The sequence below is a fragment of the Oncorhynchus mykiss genome, chromosome 17, assembly GCF_057628025.1.
Source record: "Oncorhynchus mykiss isolate SJ-2025 chromosome 17, ASM5762802v1, whole genome shotgun sequence".
Classification (NCBI taxonomy): domain Eukaryota; kingdom Metazoa; phylum Chordata; class Actinopteri; order Salmoniformes; family Salmonidae; genus Oncorhynchus; species Oncorhynchus mykiss.
The window spans coordinates 30919968-30940025 of NC_143038.1; the positions used below are offsets into that span (position 1 = coordinate 30919968).

The following is a 20058-nucleotide window of genomic DNA, read 5'->3' on the forward strand; positions in this document are numbered from 1 at the left end:
ATAATTGCCTTTGGAAATGAGCATGAAGGAACTTCATCGCTTTTTTTTAAAACATATGATGGATTACTCCAAGGTTGATGTGAAATGTGTGCATTTTAATAGATATTTGGTGTACAGTTCAAAGCCAATCCATTTTCCTCAATTGTCCTCAAAAACACAGCATCAAATGTACTTCTGTTTAAGTCATTGTATCGTTGAAAAAACTAATGACACTTAAAAAAGTTTTTTTTTAAGCAATGAAGATTTCTTTCAAATATGACGTTTTTAGAGTTGCACTGCACGCTTCCCTCACTCTGGTATATCTGTATGACTTGACTGGCTTTTAGGGTGACTGACTACTACAGAACCCTATTCAATGGCATTACACGTTACATTAAAGAGCAATGCAAAAACATTCAATATCAACAACAAGACATGGGATATGCTATGCAGTGACAATAAGCATTCACATGCTTTCTGAAGACCTTGACATAGTGCCTGATCAAACAGTGTCCACAATAAAGGTGAGCTCTACAGACATATAGTGAGCGTCATATCAGGGCCGTGTTCAGTATAGCACATCGTTGCAAAGTGTTTTGAAACGGAAACAGAAAATGGGCATTTCTTATTGGATAAGTTTAGGTAGTATCTCCCCGTTTCAAAATGTGTTCCCCTGTTTCATGCTTACTGAACAAGACCCAGAATTAAAACTCATCTACACATTGGAGTCATTTGACTTCCAAAACATCAATAGGACATGATTTTTGATCATCAAAATGCATCTTCAAGTGAGTCATACCCCATTCATCCACAAATAGGGGAGGCAAAACGGTATTTTTTTATCAGCCATTTTAGCTGGATCTCAAGGGCTAAACAGGACATTCTCTGACAGTACTTCATATGTATTTTTGTAACAAAGACAGTCTGCTTGTGTGAAATGCAGAAGTCTTGTAAAGTCATGCGTGCATGTGTGGTTAAACCAGCTCCACAGACACTAGATGGTTCAGTCAGTTTATATTTATTCCCCATTTTACGTTTGTGTAAAAATAAGTTTTGTCAACGAGTATGTGGCAAGACGTGTGCGTGTTCTCCCCTCAAATAATTTTAACTAACCGCGGATGCTATTCAAGCAAAACCAATATCTCTCCAACCCCTATTCCAGTCTGCTTACACAAAGGCATCTGTAAAATAATTGAACTGATTTAAAACAATACTTTTTCTGATATATTGCAGTTCTACAATAACAATTAAAACTGGTGCAGCTCAGGAACAATCATTTTAGCTCCAACGCTTTTCCAGATTTGGAGTTTTTCACAGGGCTAGATGGTGATCCTAGTACAGAAGGCTGCAACGTTACAGAACGCTGAGATAGAAACACATTTTGTAGCACACATATGATTAGCGCTCATGTAGAATTGGGCATCAGGTCAGCTCTATTCATTGCAATTGTATCTGTAACATTCTTAACGTTTCACCTCTGAATACAGCCCAGTGGATTAGGCCAGCTTCTGGTGGGTCTCGGTCTCCTGCTGGGTGACCTTCTCCTCTGACATGACGGTCATCCACGGGGACACGGACCGGGTGATGGTCTGCTTGGCCATGTTGTAGTGGTTGATGATGGTGAAGAGACGCCCGCGACCACCAGGGGGGTAGTAGCCGTATATCCCCGTCGGCATGCACCGACCTTGCTGCAAGAGGGAGAGAGCGATTTTAGCATAGGAACAAGAGGCAGAACTCTAAAAATGTGGACAAAATAAGACCTGGAAGTGCTTGTGAAAACCTGTCGTTGTCATTACTGAAAAGAAGATAACATCAAGGTGCCAATAATATTTTTAAAAAAAAGGAGAATTGATTCAAGTTCTGTCTTGAAAGTGCAACTGTATGCTGCATTTTTTTTTAAATAAGGTCTTCATTGGTACCTACAAGAGGCATCCCACTGGGCAAACAGGGGTTGTTTCAACATAATTTATCAATGCATTGTGATGTGGAATCAACGTGGAAAAATACATTCGATTTTTTTTAAATATAATCCGCCGCCGCCTTTTTCATCTTATTTCAACCAGGGTCGTAAGCATTGAAATAAGAGTAAAACGTCATTATATTGACTAAACCTGACGAACAGGTTGTTACGTCAATCTAATTCCAACATAATCTTCAGAACTATGTATACATTCAAATTGCGTTAAATTAAACATTGAAACGTTGGGTGGTTGAAGTTGTTTCATTTTATATTTGATTAGACATTTTATTTGACCATGTTTCAATGTTGAGAGTCAAATTGTATGTTTTAATCAACGTCATTGTTTCCATCATTCTTAAATGGAAGAAGTTTTGAACCACCAAGACTCTTCCGAGAGCTGGCTGCCAGGCCAAACTGAGCAATAAGAGGGGGGGGGGGGGGGGGCCTTGGTCGGGGATGTGACCAGCACCAAGAACAACCATCTCTGCAGCACTCCACCAATCAGCCCTTTATGGTAGAGTGGCCTGATGGAAGCCACTCTTCAGTAAAAGGCACATGACAGCCCGCTTTGAGTTTGTCAAAAGGCACCCAAAGGTCTCTCAGACCATGAGAAACAAGATTGTCTGGTCTGATGAATCCAAGATTGAACTCTTTGGGCTGAATGCAAAGCGTCACATCTGAAGGAAACCTGGCATCATCCCTATGTTGAAGCATAGTGGTGGCAGGATCATGCAGTGAGGATGTTTTTCAGCGGCAGGAACTGGGAGACTAGTCAGGATCGAGGGAAAGATGAACGGAGTAAAGTACAGAGAGATCCTTGATGAAAACCTGCTCCAGGGCACTCAGGATCTCAGACTGGGAAGAAGGTTCACCATCCAACAGGACAACAACCCTAAGCACACAGCCAAGACAATGGAGGAGTGGCTTTGGGACTCTCTTCGGGACTCTTCGACAAGCCAGAGCCCGGATCGAACCTCTCTGGAGAGACCTGAAAATAGCTGTTCAGTAACGCTCCCCATCCAACCTGACAGAACTTGAGAGGATCTGTAGAGAAGAATGGGAGAAACTCCCCAAATACAGGTGTGCCAAGCTTGTTGCGTCCTACCCAAGAAGACTCGAGGCTGTAATCGCTGCCAATGGTGCGTCAACAAAGTGCTGATTAAAGGGTCTGAATACTTATGTAAATGTGATATTTCAGTTAATATTTTGTGTAAGTTTGCAAAAATGTCTAAAGACCTGCTTTTACTTTGTCATTATGGGGTATTGTGTGTAGATTGATGGCGAGAAAAACAAACAATTTAATACATTTCAGAATAAGGCCGTTAACGCAACACAATTTGGAAAAAGTCAAGGGGTCTGAAAAAGTCCATACTTTCCAAATGCACTGTATGTACCCTGCTTGGCTTGGGAAAAAGCTGTGTACGTTTTGGCTGAGCAACATGTTCAGACATTGATCAGCTTCCATACTCATTTGCATAGACTACCTACATAACATTGAATAGTTAAAAGTAACTAACTTTTCTTACACAAGTGTATGTGGGCCCGAGGCAGAGAATAATAATTTTAAAAACCGACAGGAGCCCACTTTCAATGTTCAAAATACAGCAGAGAGCATAATTTTGTTTCTAAAACATAAAAAAAAGAACTGTGGATTAAATCTTATGACAAGCACATACAGGTAACAGCCAAAAAAAGAGCCCCAGAGCCTATGATTTCTTAATCGGGCCACTTATGAATACCAGAGATAATATCCAAAGTTAAAAGTTTTCTACTAATATCATGAATTTGGCATCCCATTTATAGGGCTAATGGTAACTACTTCGAAAGATCCAATCATCCATGGATCATCCATATGCCATGAACCAATGATTGTCCTTTGGGCAAATCAGATGTCAATGTAGCCTAGATAAACCCAACCTCACTCCGAATTTACTTTCACATACAGCTTGTGTAAGAAACGTTCGAAAAAAACGTAAGAAACGTCATTCTCGGTTTTTACCGATGTATTTGTATCGCCGTTTAATCCACCGAGAATGACCGATATAAAATGCGGAGAAAAGTTCTTTTTTTAATGGAATTAAATGCTTGTTGTTGTTGCATTTTATTATTTGTCCTGAAGAGGGCACTCTTTGCATGGCTATAAGCCTATCTTGCTTTGGTGCGCTACAGCAAGACAGGACACTAGAGCCCTTTAGTGAAGCCAGCGAAATCTGGTGTTATATTTGCTCTTTGCAAAGGGTCTTCCTCAAGATCTGTCATTCAAATTTTTTCAGAGACACTAAAAAAAACATAGCAGATTACAAAGTAGCGCTTCGTAGCTACGTTTTGATGTATGGACTCATTGTCACTTGATAGGCACTGGTTCAAATTCACGTTTCACTAATCGCCATTTCCATGACGCGTGCTAACTAACTAGACAGATAACTAACTAGCTGTGTACTTGACGGCGTTCATGGAGGGTTAGTGATATCTGGGATCCTTAGGACATACATATGTTAAACCCGAACCGAACCCGTAACCATTTTAAATGTCAACTTCAATGGAGTAGGGACAACCCAAGGATGCCAGATAGCAAGGACCTATCACTGAGGCAACGCTGTGCCAGCGGCGCATTTTGTGATTGATATTTTTCCTTTCAAGTGACAACTACCAGAATTCAGTGGCAATAGCCTTACAATTGATGAAAACATAGCTAAATAGCAATACATTGAACATGTGTCCTATGTCGTTTCCCAGCATGAGGCAGCTCAGTTTTCAGAGCCTTGAGAAAAATATTTTTGCTGGAATCAGTGCAGTTTATCCTCCTTTCACTAGAGTAACAGTTTTTCCATTAAATAATATCAGCTTTCTGGTGCACCTATTCTGTGTGGCACTTACATTAATGTCATTTCCTCAAATTTAAGAAATCAGCTTTCTGAGTATTGTCGAAGGGCTGTTTTAAGCACAATCCATACAGAAAAATGTTTTATTTTTATTCTAGCTATAATAATAGACATATTGGCAGATATGGGTTATCTGCAAATATTTCCACTATAAAATTTCAAATCCCATATCAAAAACTCTATTTTCAACTATGCAGTGTCATTTAGGTTGTCTACGCAAAAGAGTATGAATACTGATCAATGTCTAAATGTGTTAACATTATAGCTCAGCTGAATCGAACACAGCTTGTTTCCAAAGCTAAACAGGAAACATAGAGGTATGAATCTGGATGGTAGACTTATTCTCACTGAAGTGCATTACTCCTCATATTCCAGTAGGAGTCCCTGTTCAGTCAGAAATTATTGGACTGTGGCTTCACATTTGATTTAAATATATCTATTTATTTCGGTTGATAGAATGATGTTGAAACAATGACGTTGATTCAAATATAATTTTACTAACAACAGTGAAACAAGGTCAAATGTCTAATCAAATATGAAATTCTACAGAACTTCAACCACCCAATATATATTGATGTAGGATTTTTTTTTTTAAATAAACATTTCTACATGGAATTGTCAATGCAATTTCAACATATACATAGTTCTGATGATTATGTTGGAATTAGATCGATGTAAAAACTTGTTAATCAGGTTGTCAATGAATTTAAGTTGACACTTTACCCTAATTTCAATGTTTACAATGCTGGTTGAAAGGAGATGAAAACAATCCTGGGCCTGGTTTCCCAAAAGCATCTTAAGGCTAAGTTAATCCTTAGAACTTCTGAGCCGTTTCCCAAAACTGTCTTTATTAACGCTGTACTTGAAATTGCTCGTAATCTAATGCCTGCCTCAGACCCCTCGTAGAACAGCTAAGTGCATCATTAGATCACCATTTACCCACTTTACACATAGAAAATCTCAGCTAAACATAGAATGAAGATGTTTATCTGTCTCTCTGTGACCGTCGAAAACGTCATCGTTGAATGGCCTAAAAAGTGTGCAATGTTTTAACCAAGCAAAGCAAGGATAAATTTGCTTTTTTTAATGAAAACTGAAATAGCATAATAATCTAGCTATTATATATTTAGGTTAAATGGTTGACAGCACTTTCGTGTGCAATTGATAGACCTACCTAGCATTAAGCCATTAGGCTACATCTGAGTCTATTCCATATTCGTATCTATTAGGCCTATAGGCTACTATTATCTAGAAGCTGACACGTTTCGTTGTAACCTAAACAATAACCTAAAGGTCAACATATTAGGTCTATAGTAAAGTCGCTTAACTTGCTACTTCATGTTTAATTATTCTATTTGTTTAATGATTTAATTGTAGAATATCTGTTAGGCCTACTTGAAGCCCAATTCCTGCCTGCCATTAGGCTACAATGATTTGTTGAGCAATTACAAAAACCATTGTCATCATATCCTATTTTTAGGTCAAGCTGATATTGTCTATAGCAAACAAACAACTTTTATTCATTCTTGCTCACAGTTTAGACAAACAGAAAAATTCAGATTTTACTTAATCAAAGATTGCTTACAAAAATGGTACGAGTAAACACTTATAACACATGACAAACATAATACAAACACTTACATACATAATAGACTACAGAACATTTATTCTCATGATGGGAAAACTATTGTGTAAAGAAATAACCATAAACAATTTAAGAGCAACAGGGAGCTCTTTAGCCTATATTCTGGAATCATTTTCAGCACAATACAGCTCCTGAAGCGACTCAGTTAAGTTTAACTTTGTAACGAGTGCACTGCGTGTTTTGGGAAACGGGTGTGACATCTTCAGAAGTTATTTTTATGATGCATAGTTAAGCCTAAATTCCATCACTATCGGGAAACCGAGCCGAGGTTGATGACTTTTTTCAAATCCAATGCATTTTCCACATTGATTCCACGTCACAATACGCTGACAAATTACATTTAAACAACGTTGATTCAACCAGTGTGTGCCCAGTGGGATGCTTACTGTAGTAGCTTACCGTGTACATGAAGCCATCTGGACAGGGCTGCTCATACTGGTAGACTTTATAGACCACCAGAAACATCACGCAGACCAGAAATGCCAAAGCACAAATCACCAGCAGAGTGACCTAGGAAGATGAGAGAGACAAACATCATCTCTGGGTTACTGATAGGTCACACCATGCCCAAGCCCAAATCAATCCCTAGACGGCTAGCCACTAGATACTACTCTGTGGTAGATTACTAAACTAGATGGGTGTAAGAAATATGACAGAATCTGCATTTGCCCAACCACAGGGATAGGCGGAGTTATTACTATTTCGCCTCTACCAATCCAATTATTTCATGGCCTCAGTAGAAGGAGTAGGCATGCTGATCCAGGAACAGTTTTCCCTTTTAGATCATAATGAATAAGTTTACATTGACAGGGGGCGATCTGATCCTAGATCAGCTCTCCTACTCTGAATCACTTTATGAATATGGGGCCAGAGGGCTAATTGCACCTATCCTATTACTTCAGCTCTACTGGGACTCATCAAGACATGTCTAAGGGTTTGATTAGGGAATAGGTATTGGACGTTAGACCGAACAGAGTGAGACTCATGATGTCTTTAAAAGAGTAAAAGTACATTGCACTGGCATCTCCAGGGTATTATGCAATGGCTACAGGCGTTTCAAGGAACTGAGGAGGCGGGGAGTGGGAGAGAGTTGTCAGGAAAATCACTTTGTCAAATATGCCAGCCTCAGCTATGAGGCCAGGGCCCGTATTCTTAAAGCGTCTCAGAGAAGGAGTGCTGTACTAAGACCAGTGTAATAAAAAAGGCTAAACTGGTCCTAGATCAGCAACCCTACTCTGGAACGCTTTATAAATATGGGACCTGATTTTGTCTTGATCACGGGCCCAAACTTAGTGTATTATATCATCGATTTTTATTGACACTGAGGTTTACTAAGAGTTCCTTCTGATTTTCCAGGATGTAGATGATGTCATATTTCTCTATTAGAGTTAGAAACATCTTGCGGAAATCATTAAAGAATTGATATCAAGGGCTGCTCTGCAAAACCAGCATGGAGCCAGACAAGAAAGAAACCAGGTAGGGAATGTCCCTTTCAACTACAGTGTGCATATTGCCTACAGAAAAGTAAATGTCTTGCCCTATCTGATAACAGATTATGCCTTAAGACTTCAGATACAAAGATATCAGCATAGCGAGCTGGAAAATACCACAAAGAGCATTTGAGCACTACAGATTGGGAAATCAATTGTGCTATGGGATGTCATGGAATGAATTCACACCAATGTTTTTGATGGACCACTCTTAGATAGTGAGCAGGTATGGCTTCTTCAGGTGATCTGTAGCCTAGCAATTTGCTTCTCAAAGACCTCTATGTAAACTCATCTGTTGCTGCCATGCTATGTTGTTGTCTTAGGTCACTCGTTATGTACTGCTGTGTTGTCTCTCTTGTAGTGATGTGTGTTTTGTTCTATATTTGTATTTAATTTATTTTTAATCTCAGCCCCCGTCCCCGCAGGAGGCCTTTTGCCTTTTGGTAGGCCGTCATTGTAAATAAGAATTTGTTCTTATCTGACTTGCCTAGTTAAATAAAGGTTAAATAAAAAAACCAGAGAAAAAAAAACTGAGTGAGACACGACAATTACAAGACCATTGCCATGGCAACAGTTGGATTAATCAAGGGGGGCTTGGGTTTGGGTGAAGAACAAGAAAACATATCTTACTTTAAGTCGCTCAGATACCCCTTCAATGATGCTTATTGAGAATGCTGCTATCTTGGGGGAGTGCAGCTTGCTCTTCTTGTGCTCCCCATCATAGTCTGTTTTGGTCTTTACCACCACCTGAAACACAATGGCAAATGCCAAGATGTAAATAAATAATGCTGATCATAGGCCTGCACGAAGGTGTAACATTTGTAGGCTATATCCTTCATGTGTGTAATGGTGAATAGATTGATAGATTTTTATTTGAGGCTATTGACAAAATAGTGGTTACATTGACACGTTTATTTCTATTGGATCCTTAGTTGGTCACATTCATATTACTTCATCCTGTAAAAAAAAAACCTCCATAAAAACATTGACGATGGGTGGAGTAGATATACTGCACCAATAGGCTTTCAATTCACTCGAATAAATATTACCTTGTCGAGTACAGGGAACTGCAGTTGACTGGCATCTAAGGGTGTTATGAGGGGAATGGTGTCGAATCCATCTTCTGAGACGGTTTTGGCGTTGTTTTTGTCACTTAAATTATTCCCCAATTTAACCATTTTTCGAGACGATAGGGTGTAAAACCTGTTCGGAGAAGGACAGGGCGTTCAATAGTGATTGTATGATGAATACATGTAGGCCTATGCGCCGTCTAAATTATGAATGGCATATGATTGTTTTAGTTTTATCTTAACGTAGCCAATCATTCCTGTGCTGAAACAAAAACACGCCTGCATTTCAAACACACTGCAATTGATAACATAGATAAGGAACGTGGATTATTTTGTTAATTTCATTATAGGATACCAGAAGGAGCGCTCGCAAATAAAACATCCTTTGTAGTATCCATTTTTATCATAATAAGAACGATAAACTTGTATATGACATTGACTAATACATCAACCCTTACCTGCTAACGTTTTTTATTTTAATCCTTGTTGATGGTCGTATTTTATTGTTATAACTGAAACCGCCGGTGTAGGTGTGACTCAGCCGATTTAAGATGTTGTAGATGCACAATATGGACAAGCTCTAGCTGATGCTCCTCAAAGGCGGACTCTCTGAGCGGATGCTGCTGCTGGCAGCCAAGTGATGTAACAACAGTAGCCTACACCCCATGCATAGGCTACGCACGAGATAACACATGGGAGCAGGTCTAGGGAGATAATGGTTTTACATCTAAACTTTGAAAGACTATTTTAAATCTAATCAAAAGAAAGAAACATTGATACTGAGCTGAACATGTAATAAAACATGTTTTCCAATGCCTCGCAAAGAAGGTCATCTATTGGTAGATGGGTACAAAAAAAAACGTTTTTAACCTGACAATGAATTGTAACGCTTGTCGTCTGGGGAAGGAGAGGAGGACCAAGGTGCAGCATGGTAAGTATTCATATTATTTAATGAAATATGCAACACTAGACAAAACAACAAACACGACAGACAAACAAACAAACAAACAAACAAACAAACAAACAAACAAACAAACAAACAAACAAACAAACAAACAAACAAACAGTCCTGAAAGGTGAACCAAAAACACTAAACAGGAAACAACCACCCACAAAACACAATGGAAAACAGGCTACCTAAATATGGTTCTCAATCAGGGACAACGATTGACAGCTGCCTCTGATTGAGAACCATACCAGGCCAAACACAGAAATAGAAAATCATAGACAAACTAACATAGACAACCCACCCAACTCACGCCCTGACCATACTAAAACAAAAGACAAAACAAAGGAACTAAGGTCAGAACGTGACATGAATATCACGTTGAGCATGGTGAAATTATTAATCAAGCTTTGGATGGTATATCAATACACCCAGTCACTACAAATATACAGGTGTCCTTCCTATACAGCATCAATTGCCGGAGAGGAAGGAAAACGCCCAGGGATTTCCTTGGTGACTTTAAAACAGTTACAAATATCAATGGCTGCGATTGGAGAAAACTGAGGATGAATCATAACATTGTAATTACTCCACAATACTAATCTAATTGACAGAGTGAAAAGAAGGAAGCCTATAAAAAATATTCCAAAACATGCATTGTGTTTGCATCAAGGTACTAAAGTAATACAGCAAAATAATTGGCAAAGCAATTCACTTTTTCTCTTGAATACAAAGTGTTATGTTTGGGCAAATCCGATGCAACACATTACTGAGTACCACTCCCATATTTTCAAGCATAGCGGTGGATGCATCATGTTATGGGCAGTGGCGACCCGTCATTCAGGGCAGGTGGGGAATATTATTTTGGCATTAATACGTGTCACATATCAGTTTGCAAAAATACAAACATGGTCTCTTTTTTGTTTTACTGAGTAAGGCAGCTCCAAAATGCAGGTGTTTCAGCATAGCTCTGTGCTTTCTGTGGTGGTGGGGCAGCCAGTGTATGTCACACTTGATCTTTTTCACCTGTCTTTGTGCTTGTCTCCACCCCTCTCCAGGTGTCGCCCATCTTCGCCATATTCCCTGGTGCATTTATACCTGTGTTCCCTGTTTGTCTGTTGCCAGTTCGTCTAGTCTCGTCAAGCGTACCACTGTTTTTCCCGTACTCCTGTTTCTTGTTAGTTCCTGTTTTCTAGCTCTCCCGGTTTTTGACCATTCTGCCTGCCTTGACCCTGAGCTTGCCTTCTGTTCTTGACCTTATGGACTCTGCCCTGGATTACTGACCTCTGCCTGCCATAGACCTGTTGTTTGCCTGCCCCCTGTTTTGTAAACAAACATTTGTTATTTTGAACTGTCTGCATCTGGATCTTATCCTGAAGTCTGATAGTACGGACTGGCCATGACGGACCCAGCAGACTCGGACCAGCTCCGCAACGTCACCTCCTCCCAATGAGTCACCATTGGAAGGCATGAGGAGTTGCTTCGTGGTGTCATGGAAGGTTTCTAGAACTTGGCCGAACACCATGACCGCGCGCTGGATGCATTGCTGGAGCAATTCTGCGGGTTGTCTGTTAGGCAGCCTACCACGACGGGTAACCTCCCAGCCCCTCAGTTATCCAGCTGTCAGCAGCGCGCATCTCTCCCGGCCACCCTGGCTTCCCGAGAACCCCGCTTACCTCCTCCGGAACGCTTCGCTGGAGAGTCAGGAACCTGTCAGGCATTTCTCACTCAGTGAGAAAGCGCCGCCAGTGCCGCCCGTCTGCCCAGCGCCGCCCGTCTGCCCAGCGCCGCCAGTGCCGCCCGTCTGCCCAGTGCCGCCCGTCTGCCCAGCGCCGCCAGTGCCGCCCGTCTGCCCAGCGCCGCCAGTGCCGCCCGTCTGCCAGGAGCCGCCAGTGCCGCCCGTCTGCCAGGAGCCGCCAGTGCCGCCCGTCAGCCAGTGGCCGCCAGTGCCGCCCGTCAGCCAGGGGCCGCCAGTGCCGCCAGTCAGCCAGGGGCCGCCAGTCAACCAGGGGCCGCCAGTGCCGCCAGTCAGCCAGGGGCCGCCAGTGCCGCCAGGGGCCGCCAGTGCCGCCAGTCAGCCAGGGGCCGCCAGTGCCGCCAGTCAGCCAGGGGCCGCCAGTGCCGCCAGTCAGCCAGGGGCCGCCAGTGCCGCCAGTCAGCCAGGGGCCGCCAGTGCCGCCAGTCAGCCAGGGGCCGCCAGTGCCGCCAGTCAGCCAGGGGCCGCCAGTCAGCCAGGGGCCGCCAGTGCCGCCAGTCAGCCAGGGGCCGCCAGTGCCGCCAGTCAGCCAGGGGCCGCCAGTAAGCCAGGGGCCGCCAGTGCCGCCAGTCAGCCAGGGGCCGCCAGTAAGCCAGGGGCCGCCAGTGCCGCCAGTCAGCCAGGGGCCGCCCGAGCAGCTGCCCCTCTGTCCAGAGCAGCTGCCGCCCCTCTGTCCCGAGCTGCTGCCGCCCCTCTGTCCCAAGCTGCTGCCGCCCCTCTGTCCCGAGCAGCTGCCCCTCTGTCCCGAGCAGCTGCCCCTCTGTCCCGAGCAGCTGCCGCCCCTCGGTCCCGAGCAGCTGCCGCCCCTCTGTCCCGAGCAGCTGCCACCCCTCTGTCCCGAGCTGCTATCGCCCCTCTGTCCCGAGCTGCTATCGCCCCTCTGTCCCAAGCTGCTGCCGCCCCTCTGTCCCGAGCAGCTGCCCCTCTGTCCCGAGCAGTTGTCCCTCTGTCCCGAGCAGCTGCTTCACCTCTGTCCCGAGCTGCCCCTCTGTCCCAAGCAGCCCCTCTGTCCAGTGGGGTCATTGAGAGGGGTGGCCATGGTGAGAAAGCCACGGAGGCGGACAATAAGGCGGACTAAGACAGTGATGAAGTGGAGTCCGCGTCCCGCGCCAGAGCCGCCACCGCGGACAGACGCCCACCCAGACCCTCCCCTATAGGTCAAGGTTTTGCGGCCGGAGTCCGCACCTTTGGGGGGGGGGGGGTACTGTCACGTTCTGACCTTGATTTCCGTTGTTTTGTATTTATTTAGTATGGTCAGGGCGTGAGTTGGGTGGGCAGTCTATGTTTGTTTTTCTATGTTTTGGGGCATTTCTATGTTTTCGGCCTAGTATGGTTCTCAATCAGAGGCAGGTGTCATTAGTTGTCTCTGATTGAGAATCATACTTAGGTAGCCTGGGTTTCACTGTGTGTTGGTGGGTGATTGTTCCTGTCACTGTGTTTGTTGTCACAGGATAGGCTGTATAGGTTTTTCACATTCCGTTTGTTGTTTTGTAGATTTAAGTTATTTCATGTATCATTCATTTTCCATTAAAGAACATGAGTAACCACCACGCTGCTTTTTGGTCCGCTTCTCCTTCTACAGACAAACGTTGTTACAGCTACCTAAATATGGTTCCCAATCAGAGACAATGACTAACACCTGCCTCTGATTGAGAACCATATCAGGCCAAACACAGAAACAGACAAACTAGACACACAACATAGAATGCCCACTCAGATCACACCCTGACCAAACAAAACATACAAAGCAAACTATGGTCAGGGTGTGACACATTTTGGACTTTATTTAACTTTATGTGACTGATATTATGTGACTGATATTACTGTTCTAAAACATGTTCTTGGGTTTAAAATAATAAATACTGAAACTTTCAAATTAAGTTTGTGAGTGAGTTAAAAAATTGCTTTCATTAGCTTTTTCTCTCACTGCCCTGAGTTTGGCTGTTTTGGATCTACGAACATTTCCATTAACTTTTTGCTTAAGGAGAAACATAAGAAACGGTGCACAAAATGTCCAATAACCTTTTTGAGGAATAGCAACTTTGCTTAACTTCCTTCTTAAGTCTATAGTTAAGGAAAAAATGGCTGTTAAGACATTTCTTCTTAACCCCCCTGTTGTTTTCCAGTTGAATTGGACCTATTTACATGTTTTCTCTCTGAAAAATGTAGTTGATTTAATCTGATTGCCATATGGTTCCATGACTTTGTCCACACAGAGCATCTGAACACACAAAATACATTTAGATGATTTTCATTACATTTTGGGTGTTTTATTTAACTTTTGTACACCTGTGGTGTTCCCGGTCAAAAATGACCGGTCATTAGAAATGAATTGGTGAGACTACAATTAGTGTATAAAATTGAGTTCAGGCACATGCACATTCATCAGATGGACACACTTCTTCTCCCAGACCCCCACATGCATGTGTGTTTGAGCACACACACACACACACACCTCACTCCCCTTCTTGGCTTCCATGGCAAACCCCAAGGGGACCTTTCCCCAAAATAATCTTTCCCCCACGGGAACCACACCTGTTGACATTCTCACAAACAATCGCAACATTGTTTCAATAATATATGGAACTTTTCTCGCAGCTCTGGTATATAAAGCTTTTTTGATGTCTTGCTCACAATTCATTCTGTGGCAGCCCAATGACCAAACGATATACTGTATGTGAGGCTCTTGATCATATCTTTGATCATGACACTGGTGAGGAGGAGAGAAGCCAGGAAACTGACAGGGAAGATGCATTAGAGGAGGAAGTGTCAGAAGTTGAATGCAATACCGAATATGATCAAGACCAAGAGACTACCGATGTGGAACAATCCAGTGATGAGGAAGAGGGCCCTGCTGAGGTTGTTGTTACATTCCGGTCAAAGAATGGGAATTTGTCCTGGTCTTCATCCCCACCTGAGAGGTTGGCTGTCGGCTGAAAATGTTATCAGGATGACCCCAGGGCCATCGAGATACGCCATATCCCAGGTTGATGACATAAAATCCTGCTTCGAGCTGTTCCTGACAGAGTCAATCAAAACTATAGTGATAAATATGAGAAACTTGGAGGGGAGACGCATTTACAAAGACAACTGGAAGGAGGTACACCGGACAGACATCCAAGCATACGTGGGTCTCTTGATTTTGGCTGGTTGGTACAGATCCAGAAACTAATCTACCACGTCTATGGGATGCAGAGTCTGGTCGGTGTCACACCCTGGTCGAAGTATTTTGTGTTTATCTTTATTTATTTGGTCAGGCCAGGGTGTGGCATGGGTTTTTGTATGTGGTGTGTATGTATGGGGATTGTAGCTAGTGGGGTGTTCTAGCTAAGTCTATGGCTGTCTGAAGTGGTTCTCAATCAGAGGCAGGTGTTTATCGTTGTCTCTGATTGGGAACCATATTTAGGCAGCCATATTCTTTGAGTTTGTCGTGGGTGATTGTCCTTAGTGTCCTGATGTCATTGTTCTGTGTTAGGATACACAAGTATGGGCTGTTTCGGTTTTCGTTAAGTTTATTGTTTTGGTAGTGTTTGTGTTTAGTGTGTTACTTCCTTAAACATGGATTGCAATAGACACGCCGCATTTTGGTCCGACTCTCCTTCTCATCAGGAAAACCGTTACAGAATCACCCACCACAAAGGGACCAAGCAGCGTGTCAACAGGCAGGAACAGCCCAAAGTGGAGTACAGTATGGACTATACTTCTTGGGAGGAGATAGACAGGTGGGCGGTCGACCCAGGGAGAGTGCCGGAGCCCGCCTGGGATTCGATGGAGCAGTGCGCGGAAGGATATAGGAGAATGGAGTTTGCGAAGCAAGCAAGGCGGCGCGGACGGAGGCCCCAGAGTCAGCCCCAAAAATGTATTGGGGGGGGGCTCAGGGAGAGTGTGGCAGAGTCAGGAGCCAGACCTGAGCCAACTCTCCCTGTTTATCGTGAGGAGCCAAGGAGGAGACCAGAACCAGAGCCGGTGTTGGAGGTGAGCGAAACAGAGACTGTGAAGGAGTTAATGGGGAAATTGGAGGAGAGAGAAATGAGGGAGTTGCTGTGTTGGTGTTTTAAACATGGAATTCGCCCGACGGAGCGTGTCGGGGATTTGATGGCACCTGGGTCAGCGCTCCATACTCGTCCTGAGGTGCGTGTTAGTCGGCTGGTGAAGATGGTGCCAGTCTCACGTACCAGGCCTCCTGTGCACCTCCCTAGCCTTGCACGTCCTGTGCCAGCACCGCTCTCAAGATCTCCAGTACGCCTTCACGGTCTAACCCATCCTGTGCCACCTCCACACCCCAGCCCTCCGGTAGCAGCTCCCCGCACCAGGCTTCCTGTGCGTGTCCTCGGCCCAGTACCACCAGTGCGAGCACCACGCATCAGGCCTACAGTGCGCCTCGCCTGTCCAGCGCTGTCGGAGCCCTCCTCCTCTCCAGCGCTGTCGGAGTCTCCCGCCTGTTTAGCGCTGTTAGAGCCTTCCTTCTCTACAGCGCTGCCGGAGTCTCTCGTCTGTTCAGAACTGCCAGTTTGCAAGGAGCTGCCAGTTAGCATAGAGCTGCCAGTTAGCATAGAGCTGCCAGTCTGCAGGGGGCTGCCAGTCTGCAGGGAGCTGCCAGTCTGCAAGGAGCTGCCAGTCTACATAGAGCTGCCAGTCTGCAAGGAGCTGCCAGTCTGCAAGGAGCCGCCAGAGCTGCCTGTCTGCAGGATGCCGCCAAAGCTGCCAGTCTGCAAGGAGCCGCCAGAGCTGCCAGTCTGCAAGGAGCCGCCAGAGCTGCCAGTCTGCAAGGAGCCGCCAGAGCTGCCAGTCTGTATGGAGCCGCCAGGGCCGCCAGTCAGCATGGAGCAGCCAGGGCCGCCAGTCAGCATGGAGCAGCCAGGGCCGCCAGTCAGCATGGAGCAGCCAGGGCCGCCAGTCAGCATGGAGCAGCCAGGGCCGCCAGTCAGCATGGAGCAGCCAGTCAGCATGGAGCAGCCAGTCAGCATGGAGCAGCCAGAGCAGCCAGTCAGCATGGAGCAGCCAGAGCTGCCAGTCAGCATGGAGCAGCCAGTCAGCATGGAGCAGCCAGAGCTGCCAGTCAGCATGGAGCAGCCAGTCAGCATGGAGCAGCCAGAGCTGCCAGTCATCATGGAGCTGCCAGTCATCATGGAGCAGCCAGTCAGCATGGAGCTGCCAGTCGACCAGACTCTCCCAGATCTGCCAGTCGACCAGACTCTCCCAGATCTGCCAGTTGACCAGACTCTCCCAGATCTGCCAGTCGACCAGACTCTCCCAGATCTGCCAGTCGACCAGACTCTCCCAGATCTGCCAGTCGACCAGACTCTCCCAGATCTGCCAGTCGACCAGACTCTCCCAGATCTGCCAGTCGACCAGACTCTCCCAGATCTGCCAGTCGACCAGACTCTCCCAGATCTGCCAGTCGACCAGACTCTCCCAGATCTGCCAGTCGACCAGACTCTCCCAGATCTGCCAGTCGACCAGACTCTCCCAGATCTGCCAGTCGACCAGACTCTCCCAGATCTGCCAGTCGACCAGACTCTCCCAGATCTGCCAGTCGACCAGACTCTCCCAGATCTGCCAGTCGACCAGACTCTCCCAGATCTGCCAGTCGACCAGACTCTTCCAGATCTGCCAGTCGACCAGACTCTCCCAGATCTGCCAGTCGACCAGACTCTTCCAGATCTGCCAGTCGACCAGACTCTTCCAGATCTGCCAGTCGACCAGACTCTCCCAGATCTGCCAGTCGACCAGACTCTTCCAGATCTGCCAGTCAGCCAGGATCTGCCAGCCAGCCAGGATCTGGTAGATTCATCAACCTGCCTGAGCTTCCTCTCACTCCTGAGCTTCCCCTCACTCCTGAGCTTCCCCTCACTCCTGAGCTTCCCCTCAGTCCCGAGCTGCCTCAGTCCCGAGCTGCCCCTCAGTCCCGAGCTGCTCCTCAGTCCAGTGGGGTTCTGGGTGAGGACTACTAGGCCATGGTCGGCGGCGAGGGTGGACTACCCAGGGACGCGAGGAGAGGGGACTAAGACATTGATTGAGTGGAGTCCACGTCCCGCGCCGGAGCCGCCACCATGGACAGACGCCCACCCGGACCCTCCCTATTGTTTTGAGGTGCGTTCGGGAGTCCGCACCTTAGGGGGGGGGGTTCTGTCACACCCTGGTCGAAGTATTTTGTGTTTATCTTTATTTATTTGGTCAGGCCAGGGTGTGGCATGGGTTTTTGTATGTGGTGTGTATGTATGGGGATTGTAGCTAGTGGGGTGTTCTAGCTAAGTCTATGGCTGTCTGAAGTGGTTCTCAATCAGAGGCAGGTGTTTATCATTGTCTCTGATTGGGAACCATATTTAGGCAGCCATATTCTTTGAGTTTGTCGTGGGTGATTGTCCTTAGTGTCCTGATGTCATTGTTCTGTGTTAGGATACACAAGTATAGGCTGTTTCGGTTTTCGTTAAGTTTATTGTTTTGGTAGTGTTTGTGTTTAGTGTGTTACTTCATTAAACATGGATTGCAATAGACACGCCGCATTTTGGTCCGACTCTCCTTCTCATCAAGAAAACCGTTACAGTCGGGCAATTTTTTGTGCCACTATGTCACTCCAAACATTTCACGTGTTGTCACGGGTGATTCGCTTCGACAACCGTGATACAAGACCAGGCCTCCGTCAACAAGACAAGCTGGCAGCGATCAGAGAGATTTGGCACAAGTGGATGGAGTGGCTGCCACTCATCTATAACCCAAGTCCAGACATCACAGTGGATGTGTGTCTGGTCGCTTTTAGGGAACACTGCCCATTCAAATAGTACATGCCGAGCAAACCGTCAAAATATGGAATAAAGATATGGGCAGCATGTGATGCCAGGACAAGTTATGCCTGGAACATGCAGGTTCACACCGGGATACCTGCTGACGGTGTTCCCGAAAGGAACCAGGGGAAGCGGGTGGTCCTGGAAATGACTGCAGGTCTCTAGGGGCACAACATAACATGTGACAATTTCTTCACCTCATATGCTCATGGTCAGGAGCTACTCCAAAAAAAAATGACCATGGTGGGCTCAGTCAGGAGGAACAAGCCTGAGTTGCCTCCTGCCTTATTCACTACCAAGGACAGGGATCGTTTTCCCTCTAAATTTACCTTCACCGATACACACACTCGTGTCCTACTGCCTGTCCAACGCTGTCCTGGATTAGAACAGGAACAAAGGGGGAGTTGACAACCTTGATACGGTATGTTACTTTTTATCTTTCAAGTCTCATGTATTTTTTTTCCTATTACCAGATTGTTTTATCTGCACCATAAAAATAAGACATGTTGTTGTTTGGTGAAATGCTCATTGAATTTGTGAACAATATGGAGTGAATTCTATTCATTTGAATATGTAAATATTTGCTTGATGCAGTTTTTCACGTTACCATGCAAGACATGAAGTATCAATTGCATGTAGTCATTATTTTATTTACTGATTGTTCCACTTCTACAGGTTACTGACACATACTCTTGTAAGAGGATGACGGCACGTTGGCCCATGGTGGTGTTCTTAAACATCCTAGATGTGTCGGCCTACAACGCGTTTGTGGTGTGGATGAAGGTGAATCCAGGCTGGAATCAGGGGAAATTCTTCAAGAGGAGACTATTCCTTGAAGAGTTGGGGAAAGCCATGGTGGCACCCCTCATTCAAAGGCGTCAACATCTTCCTCAAACACCATCCTCGGCTGGATTGGTGAGAGATATACAAGGGCCAGAAGCAAGATATACGGCCACCAGAGACAGAAGAGACAAAAGGAAGAGGTGCAAAAGAGATGTCAAAACGAGCATTATGTACCATAAATCCAGTGCATATACTGTATTTGCAAGGCACATGCAACAACCACCAGGGATTGTCCAACATGTGCATGAGAACACACAAAATGTAACCACCATTGATTGACAGATTGTGAACATTTGAATGTTTTTGTTATTGTTAGTAATACTGCTATTGTTACTGTTGTTCTTTAATGTGTTCAGACATTCATTTTGTAATATGGTAAAGTTTTCATGTGTAGTTTTGGGCCTATGTCCTTTCTTTACTAATAAAATCATACCGGTCAGTTTTGACCGTGAACACAACAGATGTTATTTTGTGCCACTATTTAAACATTTGAAATGGTTTCAAAACAAATGTCCTTATTAAACTTTGACACAAAGTAGTCTATGATAAATAGCACAATATGTATTTTTATAGTCAAAATAAATAATAAAAAATGCTCAGGTCAATGAGGTCTACAGGCCATAAATAGCAAATAGAAGTTCAAAACGTGTAATGTTCACAAGAACTTAAGTTGATTAAAAAGATCTAACACAACATTAGGTA

At 44.9% G+C, this 20058-nt stretch overlaps 1 protein-coding gene and 1 pseudogene across 1 annotated transcript; one reads left to right on the top strand and one right to left on the bottom strand.

Moving 5' to 3' along the window:
* Nucleotides 1–74: 74 nt before the first annotated feature.
* LOC110493984 (neuronal vesicle trafficking-associated protein 1) lies at nt 75–9840 on the bottom strand. Its single transcript, XM_021568628.3, has 5 exons — nt 9485–9840; nt 9006–9159; nt 8587–8703; nt 6866–6976; nt 75–1667 (listed from the first exon to the last, which is right to left on the bottom strand). The coding sequence occupies exons 2-5, from the start codon at nt 9132–9134 to the stop codon at nt 1476–1478; spliced, it is 549 nt and encodes a 182-aa protein (XP_021424303.1). The 5' UTR covers nt 9135–9159; nt 9485–9840; the 3' UTR covers nt 75–1475.
* Nucleotides 9841–11371: 1531 nt separating this feature from the next.
* LOC149975904 (uncharacterized) lies at nt 11372–19635 on the top strand (annotated as a pseudogene).
* The last annotated feature ends 423 nt before the right edge of the window (nt 19636–20058 follow it).

What these genes read in the sequence shown, in the direction of transcription:
- LOC110493984 (XM_021568628.3), bottom strand. Translation starts at nt 9,134, where the DNA reads ATGGTTAAATTGGGGAATAATTTAAGTGACAAAAACAACGCCAAAACC. An exon ending in AGTTCCCTGTACTCGACAAG is followed by an intron (nt 8,704 to 9,005) that starts GTAATATTTATT and finishes ATTGTGTTTCAG; the next exon opens with GTGGTGGTAAAGACCAAAAC. An exon ending in CAGATGGCTTCATGTACACG is followed by an intron (nt 1,668 to 6,865) that starts GTAAGCTACTAC and finishes TCCCTCTTGCAG; the next exon opens with CAAGGTCGGTGCATGCCGAC.